At 39.5% G+C, this 23,817-nt stretch overlaps 1 protein-coding gene across 1 annotated transcript in view; it reads right to left on the bottom strand.

Annotated features, from left to right (window-relative positions):
• Positions 1-200: 200 nt before the first annotated feature.
• The window catches only part of col4a6 (collagen, type IV, alpha 6), a 254,616-nt gene continuing 230,999 nt past the window's right edge, over positions 201-23,817 (bottom strand). Inside the window, 27 exon segments of the mRNA XM_042728318.1 lie at positions 201-1,064; positions 1,200-1,486; positions 1,691-1,882; positions 2,920-3,036; positions 3,153-3,302; positions 3,398-3,496; positions 3,599-3,760; positions 3,934-4,050; positions 4,271-4,390; positions 4,479-4,550; positions 4,692-4,757; positions 4,760-4,798; positions 4,905-5,013; positions 5,149-5,222; positions 5,349-5,412; positions 5,568-5,749; positions 5,983-6,102; positions 6,298-6,441; positions 6,715-6,885; positions 8,544-8,552; positions 9,603-9,764; positions 9,873-10,091; positions 10,497-10,604; positions 10,730-10,801; positions 14,866-14,916; positions 23,189-23,372; positions 23,541-23,720. Coding sequence (XP_042584252.1) covers positions 804-1,064; positions 1,200-1,486; positions 1,691-1,882; positions 2,920-3,036; positions 3,153-3,302; positions 3,398-3,496; positions 3,599-3,760; positions 3,934-4,050; positions 4,271-4,390; positions 4,479-4,550; positions 4,692-4,757; positions 4,760-4,798; positions 4,905-5,013; positions 5,149-5,222; positions 5,349-5,412; positions 5,568-5,749; positions 5,983-6,102; positions 6,298-6,441; positions 6,715-6,885; positions 8,544-8,552; positions 9,603-9,764; positions 9,873-10,091; positions 10,497-10,604; positions 10,730-10,801; positions 14,866-14,916; positions 23,189-23,372; positions 23,541-23,720 — 3,531 coding nt within the window. The 3' untranslated portion in view covers positions 201-803.

Raw genomic sequence — 23,817 nt, 5'->3', positions numbered from 1 at the left:
TTATACACATTTTTGGTCATGTAATGAATTACTGAGGCTGAAAACCTATACCTTAAAAGACCAAGAGATGATCTGTAAGGTATTAACCATCCTCATTATGTCTGATGGATGATGGATGTTTGAATGTTCTCATCAATAAAGAAAATGATATATCATTAGGTGAACTTGATGAATTTAGATCAACTGCATGTGAAATAACCTTTAACATGTTTTTTTTTTTTTTTAAGTTCAGTGCAATTCATATAGGATATGTATGGGGTTAGACTAATCATTTGAAGGGACAACCATGAGGACAACTTATTCATGTAGATAAGTGCTGGTTGGTCCAAGACTAACGAATGGTTTACATGAATGTGAAGAAAGCACCAACATAGGCGTCTGAAGCCAAAACATATACATGAAATGCAGTAATGTTTTCATCACTGCATGGATTCTTTTGAAAAATCAAGGTGTATTATTCCATGACATCCACTGGGAGTCTGGGATGCACTCTCTGAGGTAGCCGTGAATATGACCAACAACTTAAAGAAAAAGCTCTAACACAAAAACACAACGTATTATTTTGAACATAGCACCATTGTTGATAAACAGATAAAGAGTAAAATCTCTTTCTCCACTTCTTTTCATTCCAACTCTGATATTTACCATGGGCTCACCTTAGCCTTTCGTTTTACCACTGTTGGGCGTCAAGGGCATGAAATCGATTCAGTCAGTTCATGTTTGTTTCCTTTATCTTACTCATCTCACCCCATCCACTCTCCTCCCAATTGTTTCATTAAAGTCTCCTCCAGTGCATCTACCAGCTACAAGATCTTCATGCAGACTTGACAGCGACTGATGCGTGACCGGTAATCATCCCCCTTCAGCGTCTCCTGGGAAGGACCCTCAATGAACTGTTCGCTCTGCTCTACCGTGGTCAACCAGAAACTGTACTTGTTGGCGAAGTAGTGACAGGTGCCACGGGCTCCGTTGCACTCGATGAAGGGGGTGGCGCGGAAATCCTCCAGACAAGAACCAGGAGACACCAATGACTGACCGCCTCCTTCGGCACCAGCGGCTGTGTGCTGGAGGACAAACATGAACACTAGTGAGGAGACCTTCCAAATGGATCCAAATCATGAACATTTAACATTTAACTGTCAAGTGTTTGAACATGTTCTACACTGTAAGCTCTGCATTGAGGTAGAACTGAATTTTACCATAAGGAAGGAGTAACCAATCCACAGACTTCTCCAGCCCTGAGGGCAGGTTGGTATGCTGAGGTCTTGGCTATGGATAGCGATCGCTTGAGATGGAGCTTCACACACTGAGCAGCGACTAATGTACTGAGATATCTGCTGATCTGCCACAGGCATCATGGGAATGGGTGCCGTGGTGGACAGCCAATAGGATTTGTCATTGCGACTAGCGTAGTAGCAGATCTCATTGACTGTGCAGTACAGGAAGGGGATGGTGCTAAAATGCGGCAGGCAGGAGCCGGGCAATCCTGTGAGGAAGAGAACATTTGAATTTGATTATCTTGAGGCAAGTCAACATCTTAGTACATACAAGTAAAAATGTGTAGATTACACATTCCACAATAAACTGATCCACAAATATACACATATTCCAAATCTATCTATTCCAAATCAGAATGATCAAAATGGTATGAAAATGGACAACCCTTATAATAACAATACTAGTGTCTCACCCAGGTCCTGGTTGTGTGCTTTCTCCTGCCCCTCCACATAGAGTAAACTGTAGCCCTCCCACAGCTTGGCCATGCCTTGAGGACACATGGGCACCTGGCTGGACTGACTGTGTTTCACCAAAGTATAACCGATACTGGTACTGCGCGCCGGTGGACCAGGAAGACCTTGCATTCCTGTCGGGCCACGGGCTCCTGTAGAAGATATTTGAAAGTGGAAGAATTTGAAAGGCAGTTACAGCAGGGATAAGAGGAAATGAGTGAAAGAAAAAGCAGGGAAATCTTGTGTTACCTTATGGACTTGAAAATATGCTGTTGTTAATTAAATTCTTACCATACAAATATACAGTTAATGAAATGTCTACCTCATCTGACCACTAAAATTACTTCTACACGTGTATCCTATGTAGTCACAGTGATTAAATAATATGATTTGCTAGCAAATAATCTAATTAATTTGGATGTTACCACATAAAGCAGAGTGTAACCATTCAAAAGTAATATACTTGATTAACGGTTCTCATCTGGTTTTGCTTCAGAGTCCAAATTTTACACTAGAAATCAAGTGACACAAAACAAGGTCAAAAATGCCTATAGCACAATGTATGTTTATGCATGTTAAATGTTTGTTACAAAAAAGTGTAATGTAAAAAATGTATGTACATTTTTATAAATATTTACAGTAGTCAAACATTTGGGGTATGATTTTTGTAAGAAAGTCTCTTATGTTCACCATTTATTTGGTCAACAACACAATTAAAAATTAAAATATTTATTTTCTATTTTTATATATTTTGAAATGTAATTTATTCCTGTGATATTAAATCTGCTTTTACAGAAGCCATTACTCCAGTCTTCAGCATCACATGGTTAGAAATCATATTAATATGTAGAGCTGTTGCTCAGGAAACATTTCTCATTATTATGCTGAAAACAGTTGCTTCTAAATATTTTTGTGGAAACCATGATGCAGTTTTTTTCTGATGAATAGGAAGTTAAAAAGAACAGCATTTATTTAAAATATAAATACTCTGTATTATTATAAATGTCTTTGTTGTCACTTCTGAGTACTTTAATGCATCCTAATAATCGGTTATATGGTTAGATTTTTTTCCATTATTTTAACTACTACTGATCCATGATCAGAACAGATGTGTGTACCACCATTTCAGAACCACTGCTCAAAAACATTTATATAAAAGATGTAAAAGGTAGAAGAACACTCTTTGTACCTTGGGTTCCTGTGGGTCCTTGGATTCCTGAAGGTCCGGGGTCACCAAAAGCTCCAGGAGATCCAGCTGCACCAGCAGGACCAAGTCTACCCACTGGCCCTCTGAGTCCTTTGGGACCTAAAGAATTTTCAGGGGAATTGAAATCGTAATTTAAAAGGTTAAATAACTGAATTCCCGTTTCATATTTCTTACTTCTTTATTATCTTCTGCAAAGACAATTAAAAAACACTCACCTGGGAATCCTGGACTGCCTGGCAGGCCTGGAAATCCTGCCTGACCAACAGACCCATCAAGTCCTGGTGGGCCACGCTCCCCCAATGGCTTACTGGCGGTTATGTTACGTGGGACCACAATGCCTGGACGTCCCTTAGGACCGGGAGAACCTGAGAGGACAATAAGCAAAAGCTGATGTTTCAAGAATGCTCATGATTTATTAATGATAGCTAACATTTTTTAAAGATTTAAAAAGCCTACTGACCCTTTGATCCTTTGGGTCCATTCCTGCCATAATCTCCTGGTTCTCCAGGAAACCCTGGTGGTCCACGTACACCACTAAAGCCAGGGTCACCTCTTTGTCCTGTAAATCCAGAGGGCACAAAAATGAATAAATTCCAATTAATAAAATATGGGAGCAAACTTAAAGAGACTGAAAAATATGAAAACAGTAGAAAAAAAATACCTTTAAAACCAGGACTGCCTTGAAATCCAGGTGCTCCAAAACCACCGGGGTCTCCAATTGGTCCTGGTATTCCTGGTCGCCCAGGAAGTCCGGCATCTCCCCTGTCTCCTTGGACTGTTCCAGGGCCTGGTGGACCAGGAAGGCCAGGAGGGCCAAGGGGACCTACAAAAGATCCAGTTCAACAGATTTCAGTGCATCACAAGAACTATGGGCCACTGCAAAAGGTTACAAGTTAACAGGAAATATAATTGCTAGTCCTCTAGATCAAACATCTTTTTGTTTTAGATATATATCAAAACAAAGATGAGAACAGAGAGTAAAGAGATGCCCTGTACCTTCTCGTCCATCTAACCCCGGAAGTCCAGGGTCTCCGGGAGGACCTGGGATATTAGAAGGACTAGGTGGGCCAGGGGGGCCAGGATTACCAGGGAAGCCTCTCAAACCAGAGGCACCTGAAAACCAAGATTTCATAATCATTTAATACAAACATGCAAATTGAAAGAGAAACTAAGCTGGTCAGAGAAGCAATAAGATTGGCTGTTTTTTTTATTGGTTGTTTCTTCTGTTTTTGAAATGTTAATTTTTCCATTTTTTTAAAGAGTTTCAGATATTGCCAAAGGTCTGGTGAGGTTAGCTGCATGTTCAGTGGTCCAAACACATGATTCTCCTCACCAGTGTCTCCTCTGGATCCTTTTTCTCCAGGGCGCCCAGGTGCTCCGGGCTGTGATGAGCCTCTCTCTCCCTTCAGGCCATTCACACCAGGAGCTCCAGTCCGACCACCTTCACTCACACCTGAGGACATATGTTAAATAAATGAGCATTCACAATGTTTAAACTATAATGTAGAACCTTATAATCAGAGGTTCGTCTAATAATGTACCTGGAACTCCAGACAACCCCTTGGATCCTGGAAGACCATTGAGTCCATTTAAACCAGGTGATCCTGGAAAACCTGAAGTAAGATTTGAAACAGGCTATTTCAGAAATGGTAACATGCTAGGTTCTATTAGTGTGTAGAAAGATGAATGACTACAGCTAAAAATATATGTTTTAGCAATATCTAATGACAAAATGGTACAAGTTCTTGATTAACCTTTCTCTCCTGGTGAACCTGGAGCTCCAGGGCGGCCTAAATCTCCATCACGCCCCTTCTGTCCTGATAACCAGGGAGACCCCTAATGCCTGGGAGGCCTGGTGAGCCTATAAACAAACACACAACAATAAAAATAAAATTAGGGAAGCTGTTGATGTAAAAGCTGAAATAATTTAAACAGCATCATAAGTGTGGATCCGAACTTCCACGTACCACCAAATCCAGGTGCTCCCGGCTCTCCAGGAAAACCTTTCTGGCCTTGAAATCCTAATATTCCTGGGAAACCAGGATCACCTGTTTCACCAGGAAGTCCTGGACCACCGTTATGAAAGGTAAAGGACAAAAATCTAAGAAATCAAACTGGAATTTACATTATTAAAATGAAATATAATACAAAAAAATTAAGTTTATATAAACCATATGCATACTAAGAACCTGAAAAAATGTCTTTCTAACCTGGGATTCCACGATTTCCAATCACACCCTTTGGTCCAGGGGGTCCAGGTAATTCATATGAATCACCTTTCTCACCTAAAGACAGTGTTTACAGGCATCAGAGTACTATTCAACTACTTGCATTTGCCATATGTATTGTAGGTCAGAAATAAGGTATATTAATATTATTATACTTGGCATTGACAATCACAGAGATCTCACCTTTGCCACCAGATTGTCCTGGAGTTCCTGGGAACCCTTGAACCCCAGGTACACCATCATCACCCTGCAATGGAGAACAACACGAAAAGTAAGAGACAATGTATATTTCTGTGCATAACACATTTTGACAAGTGCAAGTATGAGACCATATTAGACCCATTGCTGATAACGGTATTAGTACAGTATACTGTACTTGTGGCCTGAATACAGGATACTTACACTTGGGCCTGGGAAGCCAGGGAAGCCCATAACTCCAGGTGAACCTTTGGGACCAGGGAAGCCAAAGGAGCCAGGAATACCTGGGAGTCCAGGCTGGCCAGGAAAACCTTTTGCTTGGCCTGCAACACCAGGTAATCCAGGAAAGCCTTGACGTCCAGGTGACCCTGGAAGACCCTTATCACCTGTTAAGAAGAAAAAAAAAACATTTTGTTTTACTGAGATTCTGATGGCTGAATGATTGGTTCTTTTATCACAAGCTTAAATGAAAATGTCATTAATAACTCCACTGAATGCCTCTACAGAACAGCTCAACATCACAAGTCCATGAACACCTTTATGCCACTAAACAGCATGGATTCATCATTAGAATCTAAGGAACTGAGGTCTAGTTGGATGGTCTGTCCACTTTTTGTACCTCTTGGTCCTGTGAAACCAGGCAGTCCACCACCTCCTGGTTCACCTTTTTGACCCTTTTCCAGCTGCTCTACTGGAAGCACTAGAGAGGGTCCTGGAAGACCAGGAGCACCACGTTCCCCTTTAAAACACAAACATATAGCCATTAATTTAATACATTAATTGTATTACTGCAGTGCATTTTAAAATATAATTACAATAAACTATTTTATATCTTGGTTCTTTCTGAAGTTCTGAATTCTTTTTTGAGTGCCTTCTATGGTTTCACATAACTAAATATCCACAATCAAATGTCATGCAAGTGTAATCAATATACCTTTGGTTCCTCTTGATCCAGTTCCTCCAGGTAAGCCATCCTGCCCAGCAAAACCAGGTAAACCTTTAACACCTGGGCCACCTGGGACTCCAGGAGAACCAGGTAAACCTGGGAACCCCAACAATCCAAGAGACCCCTTCTCCCCTTGAACACAGATAACAAAATATCTATATTATGATAATTAAAAGTTAAATGTGCTCATTAGACTATTTTATGCTGTCTGAAACAATCTCTGAGATGCTTGATTGATGTCTTTGTAATAATGCAGACCATAACAAATTAGTGAACAATAGTGTGGTTTTAGAGAAAGTAGAAGCATGTGAAAATGACTGCACAAGTGAATCTAGAATAGCTTCTATCAGTAATATAACTCAAAGTCAAATCCAAAAAGAATAATCTCTTTCTGCAATATCATACCCTTTATTCCTGGTCTTCCAGGTGTGCCGGGACGTGTCCCAGTGCCAGGGGGTCCAGGAGGTCCCCTAAATCCCTGTGACCCTGGGATACCAGGTAGTCCTGGTACACCCTTTATTCCACCAGGCGCTGGAGGCCCTGGATCTCCTCTCACACCCTTCAGCCCTGGGAAACCTGTGGAGGAAAAAATAGTTAAAATATAATATAGGCTTTAGCTCTAAAAAGTGCCTAGAAATTACTTGGATTTCACTGAAATAAATTCCATAAGTTTTTTTTTATATGAGTAAATAAACTCACAATACTGTACAGGTGAACACACTTACCCACTAAAGAAATACTTTAAAGACAGCATGCAGTGCTTTAAATAACAGATCATTAAAGTGGTCATATGATGGAATTTCAAGTTTTCCTTTCTCTTTGGAGTGTTACAAGCTGTTCGTGCACAGATAAGGTCGCTAAAGTTGCAAAGGCTAAAGTCTCAAACCCAAATTCTTCCCTCCTGTAAGTAAGTACGTTTTCATATTTAAAGAATTCACCACTGATGATTCAAACGCGAGTTTTAAGCAGTGTAGAGTAGCGCTTGTTGTTTGTTGTTTCTCCGATTACAAATGCAGACATGGTTTTATGTTTATGCTGTGCAATACACAATGCAACATGTAAAAAAACAGTATAAGATATTATAATCTGCAGGCCCCACTGAATGCAACAAATGCCTCATTTGTAATGGGTTTTATTGTTTTTGTCTTGTCGCGCCAGGGTAGGGCATCACAGTATGTTTAGGGACGTAACATTTCCGTCTCACGCTTGAGGTATTAAGCCAATCACAACGCACAGGATAGCTGGCCAATTAGCGTACACCTCTCTTTTCAGAACGATGAGCTTTGTAAAAATCAACGTGTTTCAGAAAGGTGGGACATAGAGGAGCAACAATAATGTACAGTATGTGGAAAATATGTTTTTTAACCTTAAACCACATAAACACAATGCATAAGACCAAAGACCAAATACACAAAATTTGTTCTTTTTAGCCAAATCATATGACCCCTTTAAAGAAAAAACAAAAAAATTCTAATGAATTTAAATTACTAAAAGATGCAATAAATGTTGAGAAAAAATAAATAAATTTACTGATATTTGTTATACTGGATGAACACAACATATTTCACAATTTGTGGAAATGTCAGTTTAATGTAAAGTCTAATTATAGACAATGTAAAAGAAGCCGTAACATGACTAACTAAAGCTGACATGACTAACTAAAGTTGCTGCTGTTTACTACTAGGTGGGTTTGTGGTTAAAGGCACACAAGCACATCAGTGTTAAAGCAAGTTCTGAGGCTAGATTGTTAGATTTGAGGCTAGACTGCTCAAATTCATTGAACCTGAGGATTAGTACTTAAGCACACAAGATTTAGGTCATCTTTTACATGTGAGTGCACTATGTGCTTCCTGCTTCATGGTACACAAACACACAAAAGATGGAGGAATACAGTTTAAACCACTCCAGTGATAAAAAACCATGGATGAACATTTTTTAATAGATGGTCAATCCAAGAAATTTCAAATTAATATTTTGCAGATCCAAATAAACAAATGAATTCTGCATTGCCACTATGAACAAACTGCTCTGTTGGTTTGAAATAGATGCCTAAAAGGGAGCGTTCACCCAAAATGGAATATTCTGTCATCATTTTGGGTGAAATATGAATTAGAAGCACTGGAAACACAAGGAAAGACAAGTGCAGTAAGAGGAAGCATTGCAAGAGTGTGAACTGTGTGATAGAGGAACATCAACACTATATGGAGGGCATCAGGGAGGACAATATTTCTCACCTTGGCAGCCTAGTGAGGTGACCCAACACCAAAAATAGAAGAGGGTGAGACCACAAATGGAAGGACGGGAGGGTGGAAATGATGGTGATGGAAAAAGAGGAGGAGGGGAGGATGACCATAGATAAAAGAATAATGAAAACAGATATTTTTGTGAGGAAGATCAGTAAACACAGGCTGACGAAGACTGATGAGAAGAGAAAGAGCCAGTGAAACATTTTACCGCAGCTCAAATCTACAGTAGCAAACAATACTCACAGGAAAATTTAAATCAAACCATAACTTCCCAGGTTATCAAGACAGATTGAAGAAATGATGCCTCATGACAAAATCTTAGAAGTTGAGTAGATCTGCCAAATATTTAAAGTCAGCATGAAACGGAAGTAGTGACTGAGAGAGAGAGAGAGAGAGAGAGAGAGAGAGAGAGAGAGACTGCCAAAATGACTGAGCGCGTCCTCAATCAGATTAAGTCATATTCATAAAAAAATTGTTTGCGATGTCCTAAGAGTAATGCTGTGGTAATATCTCGATATCCTTTCAGTATTTAAGGGTAGTGTACTCCCCCATGGCTTGCGTCAGCACTGGTCAATGCATTTATTTCTATAAAGTGAAGCATCAGCTTCAGTTTTTACCCCTGTTGTTTATCCAAAGACTATAGAATAATCTTAAAGGGACTTTGGTTTATCCCAGCATTTACCCCTCACGTCACTAACTCCACCCTTGCACGATAGCTCATGACCATAAGAGAAGAGGAGTCATTTTGAGGAGGACGGGAGGTTAACGTTGTTGATTAAAGATCACGAGGGCACATGAATTAAAAAAAAAATAATGAAGTGCACTGATAAATTATTTATAATAAATACTACAGTATTCCATTAAAAAATAAGAATTTTAAATTTTGATTTCATGGTGACTTTAAATGTGAAAGGTCTTACTGAAAAAATTGTTTACTGTATAGCTCAAGGCAGAGTTTACCCTAGTATATGTATTATCTGAGCAGTTCTTGTTAAATAAATAATCATATAATTAGATAAAACACCAAAATTGATTTGATTTGGTTACCTGGAGATCCATCAAATCCCTTAGCTCCAGGTGGCCCTCTGGGACCAGGAACACCCCCAGGAGGGATTTCTCCTGGTGGACCTATGGGACCTACAAGACCGGGAATTCCATCCACACCTCGTTCTCCCTTTATGCCAGGAAAGCCATTGCGTCCATCATTACCTAAGGAGGAATGCATTAGCTTGATATCTAGCATGACTTACAATGTCTAACAGGATTGGTGCTAATGATGTTGGTAGTAGCTAAGTGAAAACATCTCATCAAACTTACCAGGCCTCCCTAGTAAACCAGGCACACCACGTTGACCCTTGTCTCCTGGCTCTCCTGGTCTCCCTGGCTCTCCTGGACCTCCAGGAGTGGCCCCAAGCACCACACCGGGTTCTCCCTTAGCTCCTGGGAAACCTGGAAAACCATCTCTTCCTGGAGGCCCTGGTAAGCCAGCATTTGTTATTCCTGGTAAACCTGGATCTCCTCTGGGTCCGGGGAACCCTAATCATAAGATTAAAAAAGGTGCAGTCCCATTCATGAAATTGGTCCATTGTCTCTTCTCAATAGCGTAGAGATGAAAGAAGCTCTGCTCACACAAAAGTCAATTTCAAACAGAAAGCAGCAGAGGATTTTGTACCTCAATGAGTTGATTTCATGTTACCAACTTGAAAATGAGTGAAATTTGCATGCGAAAATCCCAATCACACAGATTCTTATTTGAATGACTGGATTTTGAATGAAAAATTTCAGCAGTAAATGTGACCGCACCTTAATACAATTTGATTTAGAATAATGCAATTGCTATTATACTTTTAAATATATGGCTAGCCCAAACAAGCTGACCAATTATATGTAAAATGTGTGGTTAGATGGCACACCCATTCACATTTGGGGCTGTAATCTTACCCTGAGGTCCTGGCTGACCTCCAGAGCCTGGTTCTCCTCTCTCACCCTTTGGCCCATCAAACCCTGGACGCCCACTTGCTCCTGGGGAACCAGGTTGACCCTTTGGCCCTAATATATTTGTATACACACAAACATGCAAAAGAACATGTTTTAGCATTTTAAATGTGAAATTACTCTTTATAGTTAAATTAGTACAATAATCAAATTTAATATACTTTTAGAAATTAAATTACCTGGCACCCCGGGATTTCCAAAGTATCCTGGATCTCCAATTTCACCAGGAATCCTACAGGGCAGGGGTGTTCCTGTTGACATCCATATCAATGTCAGTAACATATAAAAAATGTCAATGATGGCCCATTCCACACACACAACCATCAAAAAACCATGCCAAAAAAAGTGTTAAAACATGGGTGTTTGTGTAAACTGTTAGTTAAATATGTATCTGAACACCTAAGATCAGGGAATGTTGGCTGATAAGAAAATGGAATATACAGTTAGGTCCATATATATTTGGACACTGACACAATTTTCATAATTTCGGCTCTGTATGTCACCAGAACAGAATTAAAAATAAACAATCATGATGAAATTGAAATGCAGACTTTAAGCTATAATTCAAAGGGTTGAAAAAATATAACATAAAATGCTTAGGAATTACAATTTTTATACACAGCCCCCTGACCCCCCGCCCCCCATTTTCAGGGGCTCAAATGTAATTGGACAAATAAATATAATCATAAATAAAATGTTCATTTTTAACATTTTGTTTTGAATCCTTTGCAGGCAATGACTGCCTTAAGTCTGGAACTAATGAACATCACCAGAGACTGGGTTTCCTCCTTTGTGATGCTTTGTCGGGTCTTTACTGCAGCTGACGTCAGTTGTTGTTTGTTTGTGGGTCTTTCTGCGTTTAGTTTTGTCTTCAGCAAGTTTAAACACCGCCTACAGAGTGCCGTTGTCCAAAGATGGCCCTCGAGAGGACTTAGCCGGCTTTGTGGAGTTCCACTCCTGACCCAGTGCCCAGCCCACCATCTCCCCGCTGTGCGGAGTGCACACCCGAGCCCACCGATGATGGAGAGCCCATTCCCGCACCAAACGATAAACCAGCATAAAGCACAACAACCAAGTGAACAATCCCCCTACAGTCAGAGCGTGGAGTGTACCTCACTTCCACCTCCAGGTTCTGAGTCCCAGACTCCACCTCGGACCATAGACCCAGCGGCTCCACCTTGGCTCCCAGCTCCCTCACCTTCACCATCGCCCGTGGATCCACCATTACCACCGGGCTCCCTCGTCCCTCCGGCTCAGGACTCCGCTCCTCTGCCGCAATGTGTTGTGTTCTGCTCCCCATGTCCTAGTTTTCCCTCGTGTGTTACATGCCCATATTTGGTTTCTTTCTTGTTCCTGTTCCTATCGTGTTTATTTGTCCCAGGTGTGTCTTGTTAATTCCCTCGTTTAGTTCTAGTATTTAAGCCTGAGCCCTGCCTCCAGTCTAAATGTCTATTCACCTGTGCTACATGTGTGTTCCTGCCCGTGCGAGTCTTTATTTGGATCATAAAGATTGTTCCCTGTGTTTATCTCCATCGTCTCCATGCTCCTCGTTCCAACACAGTAGGCAAACCGAGACACACAAGGGTAACATATAGATAGTCATATAAGAAGGGGGTCTTTTCAGAATATAATGAAGAACTTGTTTACCACAGTTAAAAAACAACATCGTGACAGAAAATAATTGAGGATGACCACTGCAAGAAAAAATAGACTCACAGAATGGTATATAACTACAGCAGTGAGACCCAAGATTTCAGATGTATGCAGCTGAACATCTTGACTTTATTCTCTGCTAATAAAGTCAAATTTTGACACCTAGAATCCTAGGCATTGAGAGACTTCTTTTCAAGATTCAACACAACACGCCCGATCAACTTTGGGCAGACAGTATATCCCTATACACTTTAGAATTCTTCCTTTTTTTTCTATCCTTTGTCACAATCATCAATAAACACCAGTAACACAGTGCCACTGGAAGCCATGCATGCTCATGCAATCACACTGCTCCACCATGTTTCACAGATGATGTTGTATGCTTTGGACCATGACCTGTTCCAAGCCTTCTCCATACTTTTTTCTTCCCATCATTCTGGTACAGATTGATGTTAATTTCAGCCATCCAAAGAATTGCAGAAGTGGTCTTGGTGTTTTAGATATCTTTTTGGCAAAATCTAATCTGGCCTTGTTTGCACCTTGTGGTGAACCCTCTGTAACTGCTCTTGTGAAGTCTTCTCTTGATTGTAGACTTTGACAGTGACACACCTACCTCCTGGAGAGTGATCTTCTCTTGGCTGGATGTTGTGAAAGGGTTTGTCTTTACCGTGGAGTGGATTCTCTGATCATCCACCAGTTGTCCTCTGTGGACGCCCAGGTCTTTTTATGTTGCAGAGCTCACCAGTCCACTCTTTTTTTCTCAGAATGTACCAAACTGTTGATTTGGTCACTCTGAATGTTCCTGCTATCTCTTTGATGAATTTGTTTTGCCTGTTTCACCTGCATGGAGAGCTCTTTTGACTGAATGATGTGGGTTCACAGCAACAGCTTCCTAATGCAAATGGCATGCTTAGAATCAACTCCAGACCTTTTACCTGCTTAATTGATGTAAAAATAATGAAGAAATAGCCCATATCTGTCCATGAAACGGCTTCTGAGTCAACTCTCCAATTATTTATGGTCCCTTGAAAAAGGGGGGTGTTCTGTCGATTTGTCCTACGCTGTCAGATTTTCCTACCTCTCATTAAAACAGTGGGTAGTACAATTCGACAACGAAAAATGCTGCTGATAAAATTATGGTTTTTATAACATCTACACATACCATAACCCTAAACCTACCTTTACAGTAATGCAAATACAATAATTATGTGTTATATTTGCGGTTGAAGCAAGAAGGGTATTAGATTGTGTTTTATTAAAGTCTATACCTACCCCAACCCTAAACCTACCCTTACATTAATGCAAATACATTAAATATAGTTGTTTATCATGAGAAAAAGGACGCGATATTGCTGTGCACATGCGCAGTTAACCCTGGTAGGAAAATCTGACGGGTAGGATAAAATGTCAGGACAGGGGCATTACATATTAAAGAGTTTTAATTCTTTAACCTTTCCTCTAATTGTGATGAGAATACCATCAAATAAAAGCTCAGAGTGTACACTTTAGGTCCATACTCATTATATAACTGTAACTTGAATATGTTTTGGTCAACAGCTAAAATAATAAAAAATTGTGCCAGTGTCCAAATATATATGGACCTAACTGTATTGTAACTGTGCAATTACACTGCAGTCCAGCATTATAATTTCATGAACTGTCCTGAAAATGATTCCAAAACACATAGAACCACATTTTAATGTGGAGGGCAGGGAGATCTCATATGCTCTCAATTACCACAGAAAATGTTCAATGTACATCTATAACACTTTTTAATTCATTATGTTCTGAAGCAGCTTTACAGAAAACACACACTTTATAAAGACAACAGAAATGTGCATAGTAATGCACATACAATGAAAATGCTTTTCAGAGTGTTTAAAAAAGAAATGTGCAGCTTGTATTTTTATTGAAAAAACTTATATTAAAGTGCTTATATTAATTATTACATTAATACTTCTGTTGTTGGATTTGGATCCATGGTGTGTGTTGCAAAAGTGTTTATTTACTTTACATGGTAAAAACATGACATTGAAAATAATGTTAGTAAATGACAGAGCTTTATGCATAATTTTATCCATCTAGGCTAATAATAACACATAACTGTGTATTTTAGTGTTGCTATACAGTGCTGCATAGACTTCCATTGTAAGTGCATGTAGTAGAGGAAATTTTTGCCTGTGAAGGATAAGTCAAAATATGTTCTGTGATAATCGATGGCAGGTCATGGGTGTTTGTGACCAAAGTGAACAAGTTTTGGGAATAATGTTGTGTCGCTACAAAGGGTATGCAAAGCAAATTTGAGTAATGGGCCTTTGATGGTGTAGCAGAGTCTTCAAAATGAGATTTATTTTTATACTTATAAAAAAATAAAAATAAATAAAAAAAAAACATCCTTCCCCAGTAAAGTCATTATAGAAGTGCTAATAACATGCACAAAGATTGTTAAATGATTGGCTAAAGAGGGCTGTAATATGGCACTTTTCCACAATGGCAAAACACTAACTGGATTAGACATCTCAAGCTATAGGGAAGTCATAATGAAGGTAAGGTATGGTTGGGCTTGGTGGACACTCTACAGTTAAGCTGTCTGATACAGTCCGGCCATTGGAAAATGTTGATTTATATTTTACTGGCTGCAGCTCTGGGATTCACATCTCACCTCCCTCTTCCAAAGAGGCATCATTAAGCCCCGCCTGCCCACAGCTGTCACCTAGTCAGACAACATGCAAGGGCAAGAGAGATTGCAAGAGAAGCTGTCAATCAGTCGGTTTAGGAATCAGTTCATTCGGGCAGCATCAATAAGAAATTAAATGCATAAGCATGAAAATTATTGTACCTTTAGTAGAGAATTAAAAAGCTCATTCAAATATTCCAGCACATTCGGTTAAAGCAGTGCAAATAAAGAAATCAAAAGAAGAACATGTGCGTGGCTGCGTCAATGCCATTCCATTACTAAGAGAGAGAGATGGAGAGCATGCAGAGAAGTGAAAGGATTTGGTGATTCAGACATGTTAAGACTTGTTATTATTTAATTGCACCTGCTCAATTTCTCTCTGAATGGAATGGCTTGCAAAGCGGTCAAAAGTTCTGTTAGCACAGGCAAAATGTAAAGATTTGCACACCCATTCAATCTCACACACATCCAAAGCTTGACAAGATGAATGCAAGGTATAGCAACCTCTAAACTGAAGCTTTTTCAACCAAGCTCATCTTATACTGTTTAATCTTATACCGTAAACTCACAAAACAAGCTTAATATGCTAAGTGGGACTCTTGAGGGGATTGAGAAGGCTTTTATTGACAAAAATACCACCTTGATTTGTGTACATCCAATTCATTCACTGCATATATACTTTTAAAAATATATATATATATATATATATATATATATATTCTTTTAAAAAGCAGGCTAATTGCATACATTACATGGCAGTATGGCAAGCCATTTTAGCTTAAAATATTCCCAGCGTTACTCATCATAATTGCATTTTTACTAGTAACAATTCATTTAGAGAGCTCTATAATTAAATTCCTACAAGTAACAATGTCTACTTTAAATTTTTTACTAGCTACAATTACAATTAGAGAGCTCTTTAATTTAACCAGAGAGCTCTGCAATTACATTCTTACTAGTAAGAATTGAATTAGAGTGCTCTACAAAAAAGTTCTTACTAGTAACAATGCCAATTAGAGAACTCTCTAATTCAGTTCTTACTAGTAAAAAAGCTAATACACAGTTCTCTAATTCAACTCTTACTAGTAAGAAATCCAGTTACAGAGCTCTACAATTGCATTCTTACTAGTAAAAACCAAGCGGCAACCTCCCGCTCTCTCTCTTAAAACCACCACGGAAGTGGCTAAAATTGGAATTCATCGACTGGCCGCTAGAGACTGGCTCCAAAAGGGAGTCAATCCCATAGACCTCCCATGTTAAAATGCCCAACTTTACAGCAGGAAAAAAATATTGTTACAGCCTGGTCCAAAAAGTGGTTTTGGTCTATATAGTTATATTTGCCCATCATGACAACTGTGAGGGGGGTGATTTATTTATTTTTTTATAACTCATACATTTAAATTATATTAAGCCTTAAGGTTCTGCATAATTAAGGGCGTGGCCACTTGAGTGACAGGTGGATTGCCGCTCTGCTCCAGTGAAACTCACTAGAGTGTGAAACTTAGAAAAAATGGCTTTAAAAGATTTTTATTTGTCCAAAAAAATTTATTATAGGTAGGTCACTGGAAATCTGGCAATTAGATGTTTTAATGAAAATGATTTCAAACTTGATTTTTCCTGCTATTTTGAAGTTATTGTGCTCTGCTTTTGCACTGTCTGCAAAAAGTGAGATGTCATGCCAAGGCAAAAGGCAATAACTTCCACATTATATACAATATTTGGGTGTTGATCACCATTTACAGAATCATTATAGTAACATTTTTATAAAATCTAGAGATCATTAGCTAGGCTATAACATTTAGAAGTGAATACATTTTTTTTCTGACTGTAACAACCAGACAAAAAGTTAAACGTGAGTGGATACTTTTTTGCAACCAAATTATTTCCAATGTTCGCTAACATTAAAGGATGCAAGACATTAGCCTATTGTTTTTACATCGAACTGAATGAAAATAGCTTAACTATAAGAACGACTTTATTTATTTATTTAATACGGACATAGCAATAATATTGGACAAACCAGATGCATTGTTTAAAGTGTTATAGCACATGTGCTAATTTTCAACACCTGTCCATAGGGGCTTTTACAACAGAAAAAACACATTGTTAAACAAAACACGGCACAATTATTTACGATTAATTATTGTTGGCAAGTTATCTACTCATTGCTTATTTACAGTGTTTTGTTATATGGAGCAGTTTGTTAGATCGCAATTGTGGCGGGGGAGGCATGGTTCAGCGAGGTCTGCGACGGGAGAGAGAGCGAGGAGACGAGCGGCGGTAAATGAGTGGAAAACGACTAACACCTGGATCTCATTGCAGTAATTGGCGTGGGGGAGGCGATGTATAAGCCAGTTGAGAACTGGCGAGTTGGTGAGAGAGCTGAGGACTCGTGGGACCGCCGAAGCCAGGAAGCTAGGAAGGCGAAAACAGTAGAGTATTGGCTAGGAAGGCGAAAACAGTAGAGTATTGGACAGCAGTGAAGTGATTTGAAGTGTATGCGCGTGTTGCGTGATTTTGTTTTATTTTGTGGTTTAATAAAGTTCCCACGAGCCTCAGAACGCCGACCCCGATCTCCTTCATTCTCACTCAACCGAACCTGAGACGATTACACTGGTGCCGAAACCTGGGAAGGAAGGAGAACGACACCGCCATGCAAACTTTGCCAGGAACATCGGGATCGCCATTTGCGGAGATCATTACATTGCTCGCGGGTCTACATCAGGAGGATCGCGAGCTGTTCCGGAGCTTGCTGGACCGGGAGGTTGGGACGATGTCGGCTTCCCCCAGTTCCATCCCTGCTGCTCACATGTCTCTCACTAAGATGGGGCCGTCAGATGATCCGGAGGCTTTTCTGGACCTATTCGAGAGGACTGCCGAGGCATGTGAGTGGCCATCAGACAGCTGGCCGGTGCGAGTGATCCCGCTGCTGTCGGGGGAAGCCCAGAAGGCTGCCCAACAACTTCCCGTCCTGAACCTCCTGGTGTACGTGGACTTAAAATGAGCAATTCTCCAAAGGGTCGGCCTCAGCCCTGAGCAACATCGTCAACGCTTCCGGTCATTAGAATTGGCGGAAGCGGGCCGACCCTTTGTCTTGGCGCAGCAGCTCCGGGATCCGTGCCGCAATGGCTGTTGGCCGGAGGAAGCAACGCATCATCGCCAAAGTGGTACTGGAGCAGTTCATCTCCTGACTGCCAAAGAGAACCACCCAGTGGGTCCAGTGCCACCGGCCGGCGTCGCTGGATCTGGCCCTCGCTGGAGGAATGGGGCCGCCTCCCCACTCCAATTCCCTGGCACACTTCCTGCCACTAGGGCGGCGGGGAGACCAGGGCCGGCCTGCTGGCGTTGCAGAGATCCAGGCCATTTCATGGATTGGTGCCTGGTCATGGAGGTGGGGACGTTGGTCCAGATCCCGGATGACCCGCAGGCCGCCCCCGATCAAGCCGGGTTATACCAAATACCTGTGAGTATTAAGGGGGGTACCTCTCGGGCTTGGGTGGATTCAGGTTGTAACCAGACCTCCATCCATCAAAGCCTGATACAATCTGGGGCATTGGATATGGGCCGCATGGTTAAGGTGAGGTGTGTGCACGGGGATATAGTGGAAGACTCAGTAAAAGCCATATCCATCAAATTTAGGGGACAAAAGCATTGTGTGGAGGCGGCCGTTAGTCTGCGCCTCCGGCATCCGCTAATCTTGGGACCCAATTGGCCAGCATTTAAACAGTTATTGGGGTGTTTAACAGCGGATGCCTCTGGGAAAAGAGACGGCAGGAAGCGGGGGTCGAGCGCTCAGGTTGGAGAAACTGTGCCAGGACCCAGTGGGGCGGTCTCAGGGGAACCAAGCGGCTTGGCGAGGCTGAACCTCTCCAGTCGCGATGACTTTCCCCTGGAACAGTCCCAAGACGAGACGCTCAAACATGCTTGCCCTCTCCTATCCTTATTTTGCCATTATTAAAGACCATTTGTATTGAGTGACCCACGACGCTCAAACAAAGGAAGATACAACCCAATTGTTAGTACCACGGAGCCATCGAGAAATGCTTTTCCAGATGGTGCATTGTAATCCAATGGCGGGGCGTTTAGGGATGACAGCGACATTAAACATAAATATAAATATAATATTTTTATAAGTTGCTCCTTTTTCAAAACAGATAAAAATAGATCACCAAAAAAGTTAAAATACTCATAATTTATTCAAGCTTTTCCAAATTTAGTCCTTGATTCAAATTTCTCATAAGCTTAATTGATTTGGTCGAAAGAGAGAAGAATTGATGATTATTTTAGTTTAAAGACTACATATAAAAATAGCTACCAAAATAAATTTCGGTAACTACAGTTTGGCTAAAATTATTGACTTAAAGTAATGACTAAAAGTTGACAAAAATGCAATGACTTTTCGTCGACTAAAACTAGACTAAAACTGTGAAAGACTCAAATGACTAAAATGTGACTAAGACTATTAAGTATTTTCGTCTCAAGATAAAGACTAAGACTAAATCAAAAATGCCTGCCAAAATTAACACTGCGAATGGCTAAACAAATGCAGAGCACCATAACTTAATTTGAGCATTCTAAAACAAAGTCAAAGAGCAGTAATTGATGTTATACTGTGTTCTGCCTTGTTTTCTCTGAGGCTTTTCTCTAGGATACCAAGATACAATTATCATTACCATGAATGTCACAAAATTATCAATAACTAATTTTCGACCAAAAACGAAGTTATGGTGTTTTGTCTTTGCACAGCAGCACTGTTGTCACTATAGACGGGCGTGGTTTCAGCAACCAGGCACCTCAGCTTCACCCACGGCCCGCCTTTTTGCCGATTATTTTTTTGATTATCCGGGAGTGACGCACTGCCAAGATGGCGGCGGTCAGCTCCGCCCACTTTAGGCTTCAGAAATGCTTTTCAGAAATCTACGAGTGATGTCAAAGACACTACATCCATGTTTTTTTTACAATCTATGGAAAAAACGTGTATTCATTAGATGCAAAACAGATTCGCGATTACACCCATTTCCCTTTCCAAATCCTGCCTGTGCTGATACACTTCAGAATAAAAGCCCCATGAATTAAAAGCATTTTCATTGTGTCAGAATGACCATAAAAGAAAGACAGCTTGGATATGTTTTGTTTTTCTGAAAAATAATATTTAATCACTAGATAAAAGGTGCCATAGAATGCATTCATACAATATTTTAAATAGTATTTTGTGTATGTGCCCTTTAAATGAAAATAAGATGATGCTCCCGCCTCCCATTTCAGAAGAGTGTGGAACTTCAAGAGCTCATGCTCGTGCGCATACCGGTGTTTAACTGGTGGTGACTGTGTTACTGACCTCACATTGCTTCCAAGCGTAATTTTTAACTACCACATTCCTGTTTACAATCATTCTGGTAGCACGTGAAGGCAGCATTAGTGTAAACAGGCTGAGACAATGGTAGCTTTAGCAACATTAGCCTTACAGAGAGCCAAGAAGCTTTTTTGGAAAACAAAATATGATGTGTGATGCTTACTTTGTCTGGAGGCTGGATGTTTGCGCACAAAGTGTTGGTATCGATCCCTCTTTCAGAAGCAATCTTTGAACAACTCCAGCACTGAACTGACCCTCATTTGTAATCCAGACCCTCATGAGGTAATCCAGTGTAAAATGTTAGCACAAATGTATAGGACTTTTCAGTTTTTTTCCAAAACATTTCCTTCGAAAATGAAATTTAACCCCCGTGTCCTCAGCGGTCTACGAAGACTCCTATGCTCGTTGGTGCATCCCAACACACAACACTTTAAATGGCTCATTGGTGCTGACATTGTATCTCCAGCAGCTACAGCAAGAAAACAGCAATGGTTAACCGCTGCTTCTCACTCAGGGCTGTGTATATGCTAAAAGGGCAGAGAGCATCACAAATGGGAGGGACTTTCCCCGAGTATGATGTCATAGTAGTGAGAAAGCTGGAAAGACTGTTTATGATCTATTGGGATTATAAAACAATGAGTGGGTGGATTTTTACCATTATAGGCTGGTTGTTTTCACACACTGTGACCACACAACTGTGTTCAAACACCTTATAAAAGTGATTTTTGCATTCTATGGCACCTTTAAGATTTAGATCTTCATAGTCTTGAAATACTTAAAAGCAAAGACGACACACAAATGTTCCCTCTAAAAAAAACGAATTTCAGTCAAAATGTCTGGTAATGATTAAGTTTACAAGACAAAAATTCATTTAATTTTAATGTTTATTATGCACTGTAACATGGATGCAGAATTTTGAGCTACATATAGCTAATTAATAGGCTAATCAAAACCCTTGACAAAATGTGTTTAAAATTTCTCTTTTTACATTTTTTGGTCAGACATTGGGAAATAAATAAAATTGTGATATTAAAAATAAAAATATATAGTAAAAATTGATTTAGAAAGCTCTAATTGTAATTCTTACTAGTAAAAATTCTGTTGAAGAGCTCTGAAATTAAAAATGAATGGAAGTCAATGGAGACATATGACCTGTAAAAATTCATTTGTAGATCTCTTTAATTGGAATTGTTACTAGTAAGAATTGAATTAGAGGGCTCTGTAATTGGAATTCTTACTAGTAACAATTAATTTAGAGAGCACTCTAATTATAATTGTTACTAGTTAGAACTGAATTAGAGAGCTCTGTAATTGGCATTGTTACTCTCTAATTGAATTGTTACTACAGGGTTCGTACATAAACTGCAAAATTAAATTCCAGGACTTTCAAGGACTTTTCAAGCACTACTTTTTTTGTTTTCAAGGACTAAAATAAGAGATCTCAATATCGTTATTATATTTAAAATTCTAATAAATAAACTAAATAAAATGGTACAAATAAAGTGCAGCACAGGCAAAGCATGCACTGGCTGTGGCAACTTGAAAGAATACTATGGCAAAGTTATCACTTTCCTTATTCAAACTGATTTTTTAATGAATATATGATTGACCTGAAGAGTAAAAGCTTCATCATACAATTGGAAAGTTATAAGCTATATCATGCTCATAGACACTAGGGGTGTGACAATACACTTATCTCATGAGATGAGACAAAATACAGATACTTGGTTTAGTAGAATGAGATACTATTTTTAAGAAATGTTCAGTGACAAAATATTTGTCTTTTAATCACAAAAAAGCAAAACAATGTAGTTGTATTTTGAAACATTTAACTAATCTAGAGCTGTAACTAATGATAATTTTGGTAATCAAGAAATTGAGTAATCTGATATTTTTTAGTAATAAAAATAGACTTAAGTGAAAAATAGGCTTCATATTTACTACATTTATATATATTAAACTAATGATGAGACAATAATAATTGGTTTAAATAAAGTATCAAAACCAAGTAATCACATGGTTTTATTGAACAATACTCTTAAAAAACATAATGTAATATTCTTATACATAATAATAATATAACCAACTTAAGTACATTATGTATAACAAATACCTGCAGAGCGCGCCAATGGCCTGGTAATGTTTAATTTTACGGCCTGATTTGACGTTTAAATCCATGTAAGTTTAATATTTGGCCACATACTCAGAGCAAGGGTTTGAACTTTTATTTTGAAATAGCGATGTACAACAAATCACATAATAGAAATATCTTGATGTATTATCCTGTGTTTGCATAGTTTTATAAATTATTTACGTTATAAATTCAGTGTGATAACGCACACGGTTTTCCCAGATGAACGTTAAGCAGCCCAAACTCACAGCGAGTTTGTGGACTGAGCTGCTGAGATGGAGATGCTCCACGCTTGTAAATGATAACAGTGCAACACAAAGCGCTTCAGACTTTATACGCGTTCACAAATGAAACCTAAATAAACAGCACATGCAATAGAAGATCGAACAATATATTTCGATACCGCTTTTCATCTCCAGGAGTAATATCGCAAGATTTCGTGTGCTACTAAAAGCCAGGAGAAACGGCTCTGTATTTATATGAGACACACTGCATGGTTAATTTTGGGAGAAAATATTATTTTTATCGAAAACAAATGGCCGTTTTCAAGGGTTTTCCAGGACTTCAATTTAAAAAAGCCATATTCAAGTACTTCAAGCACTTCAAGCACCTTGTACGAACCCTGTTACTAGTAAAAATGTAATTTCGATGAGTAACGTTGGGAGTAATTTAAGATAAAACAACTTGCCATATGCCAGTTTATTAATCTGTAATAACATGTAGCATAATCACGTAATCTGTATAATTATGTTTTTTTATATAATAAAATATTTTATACTATGTATTTACTGTTAAAGTGTTACTGAATTGTTTCTTCTACTTGCCTGGAGATCCTTTAGGTCCAGGTGTTCCAGGAAGACCATTGAATCCAGGATCACCTTGTGACCCTTTGAACCCAGGTACACCAGGATAGCCAATACCAGGTTCACCCCTGTCACCGGGGCGACCTTTGAACCCTGGCATACCAGGAAACCCTTTATCTCCAGACACCCCAAAACCAGGCTCCCCCTGTAGAAAAAGAATATTAGAAATTTAGAGATCTCACTAGTTGAATGTCAGAATCAGCATTTCTACAAGCAATATGGACCACATGTCTTCTTTGGCAATAATTACAGAACTGATTAAATGAAATTACATAACAAAAAAAGAATATTAGGAAAAGGAAAATCTACTCACAGGTAGACCTGGTTCTCCAGGGAAGCCAGGAGACCCGTCCTTTCCTGGGTTGCCGCTCGCTCCAAGTGGTCCAGGAAGACCCTGTTGACCCATATCACCTTTTTGCCCTCTGCCTTCTGGGAAGAAAGAATTACCTTTCTCTCCTTTACGTCCTTTAAAGCCTCTGTCACCTGCACGACCCTAAAACAAAAAAAAAACCAAAACCTAAAAAAATAAAAAAATTTGGAAGATAACCCAAAATCCCAACATTTATCAAAAATAAAAAATATAATAAAAT

The sequence above is a fragment of the Cyprinus carpio genome, chromosome B7 (assembly GCF_018340385.1).
Source record: "Cyprinus carpio isolate SPL01 chromosome B7, ASM1834038v1, whole genome shotgun sequence".
NCBI lineage: Eukaryota > Metazoa > Chordata > Actinopteri > Cypriniformes > Cyprinidae > Cyprinus > Cyprinus carpio.
Note: the sequence above shows the minus strand (reverse complement) of the source record. Positions and strands in the feature narration are given on the sequence as shown.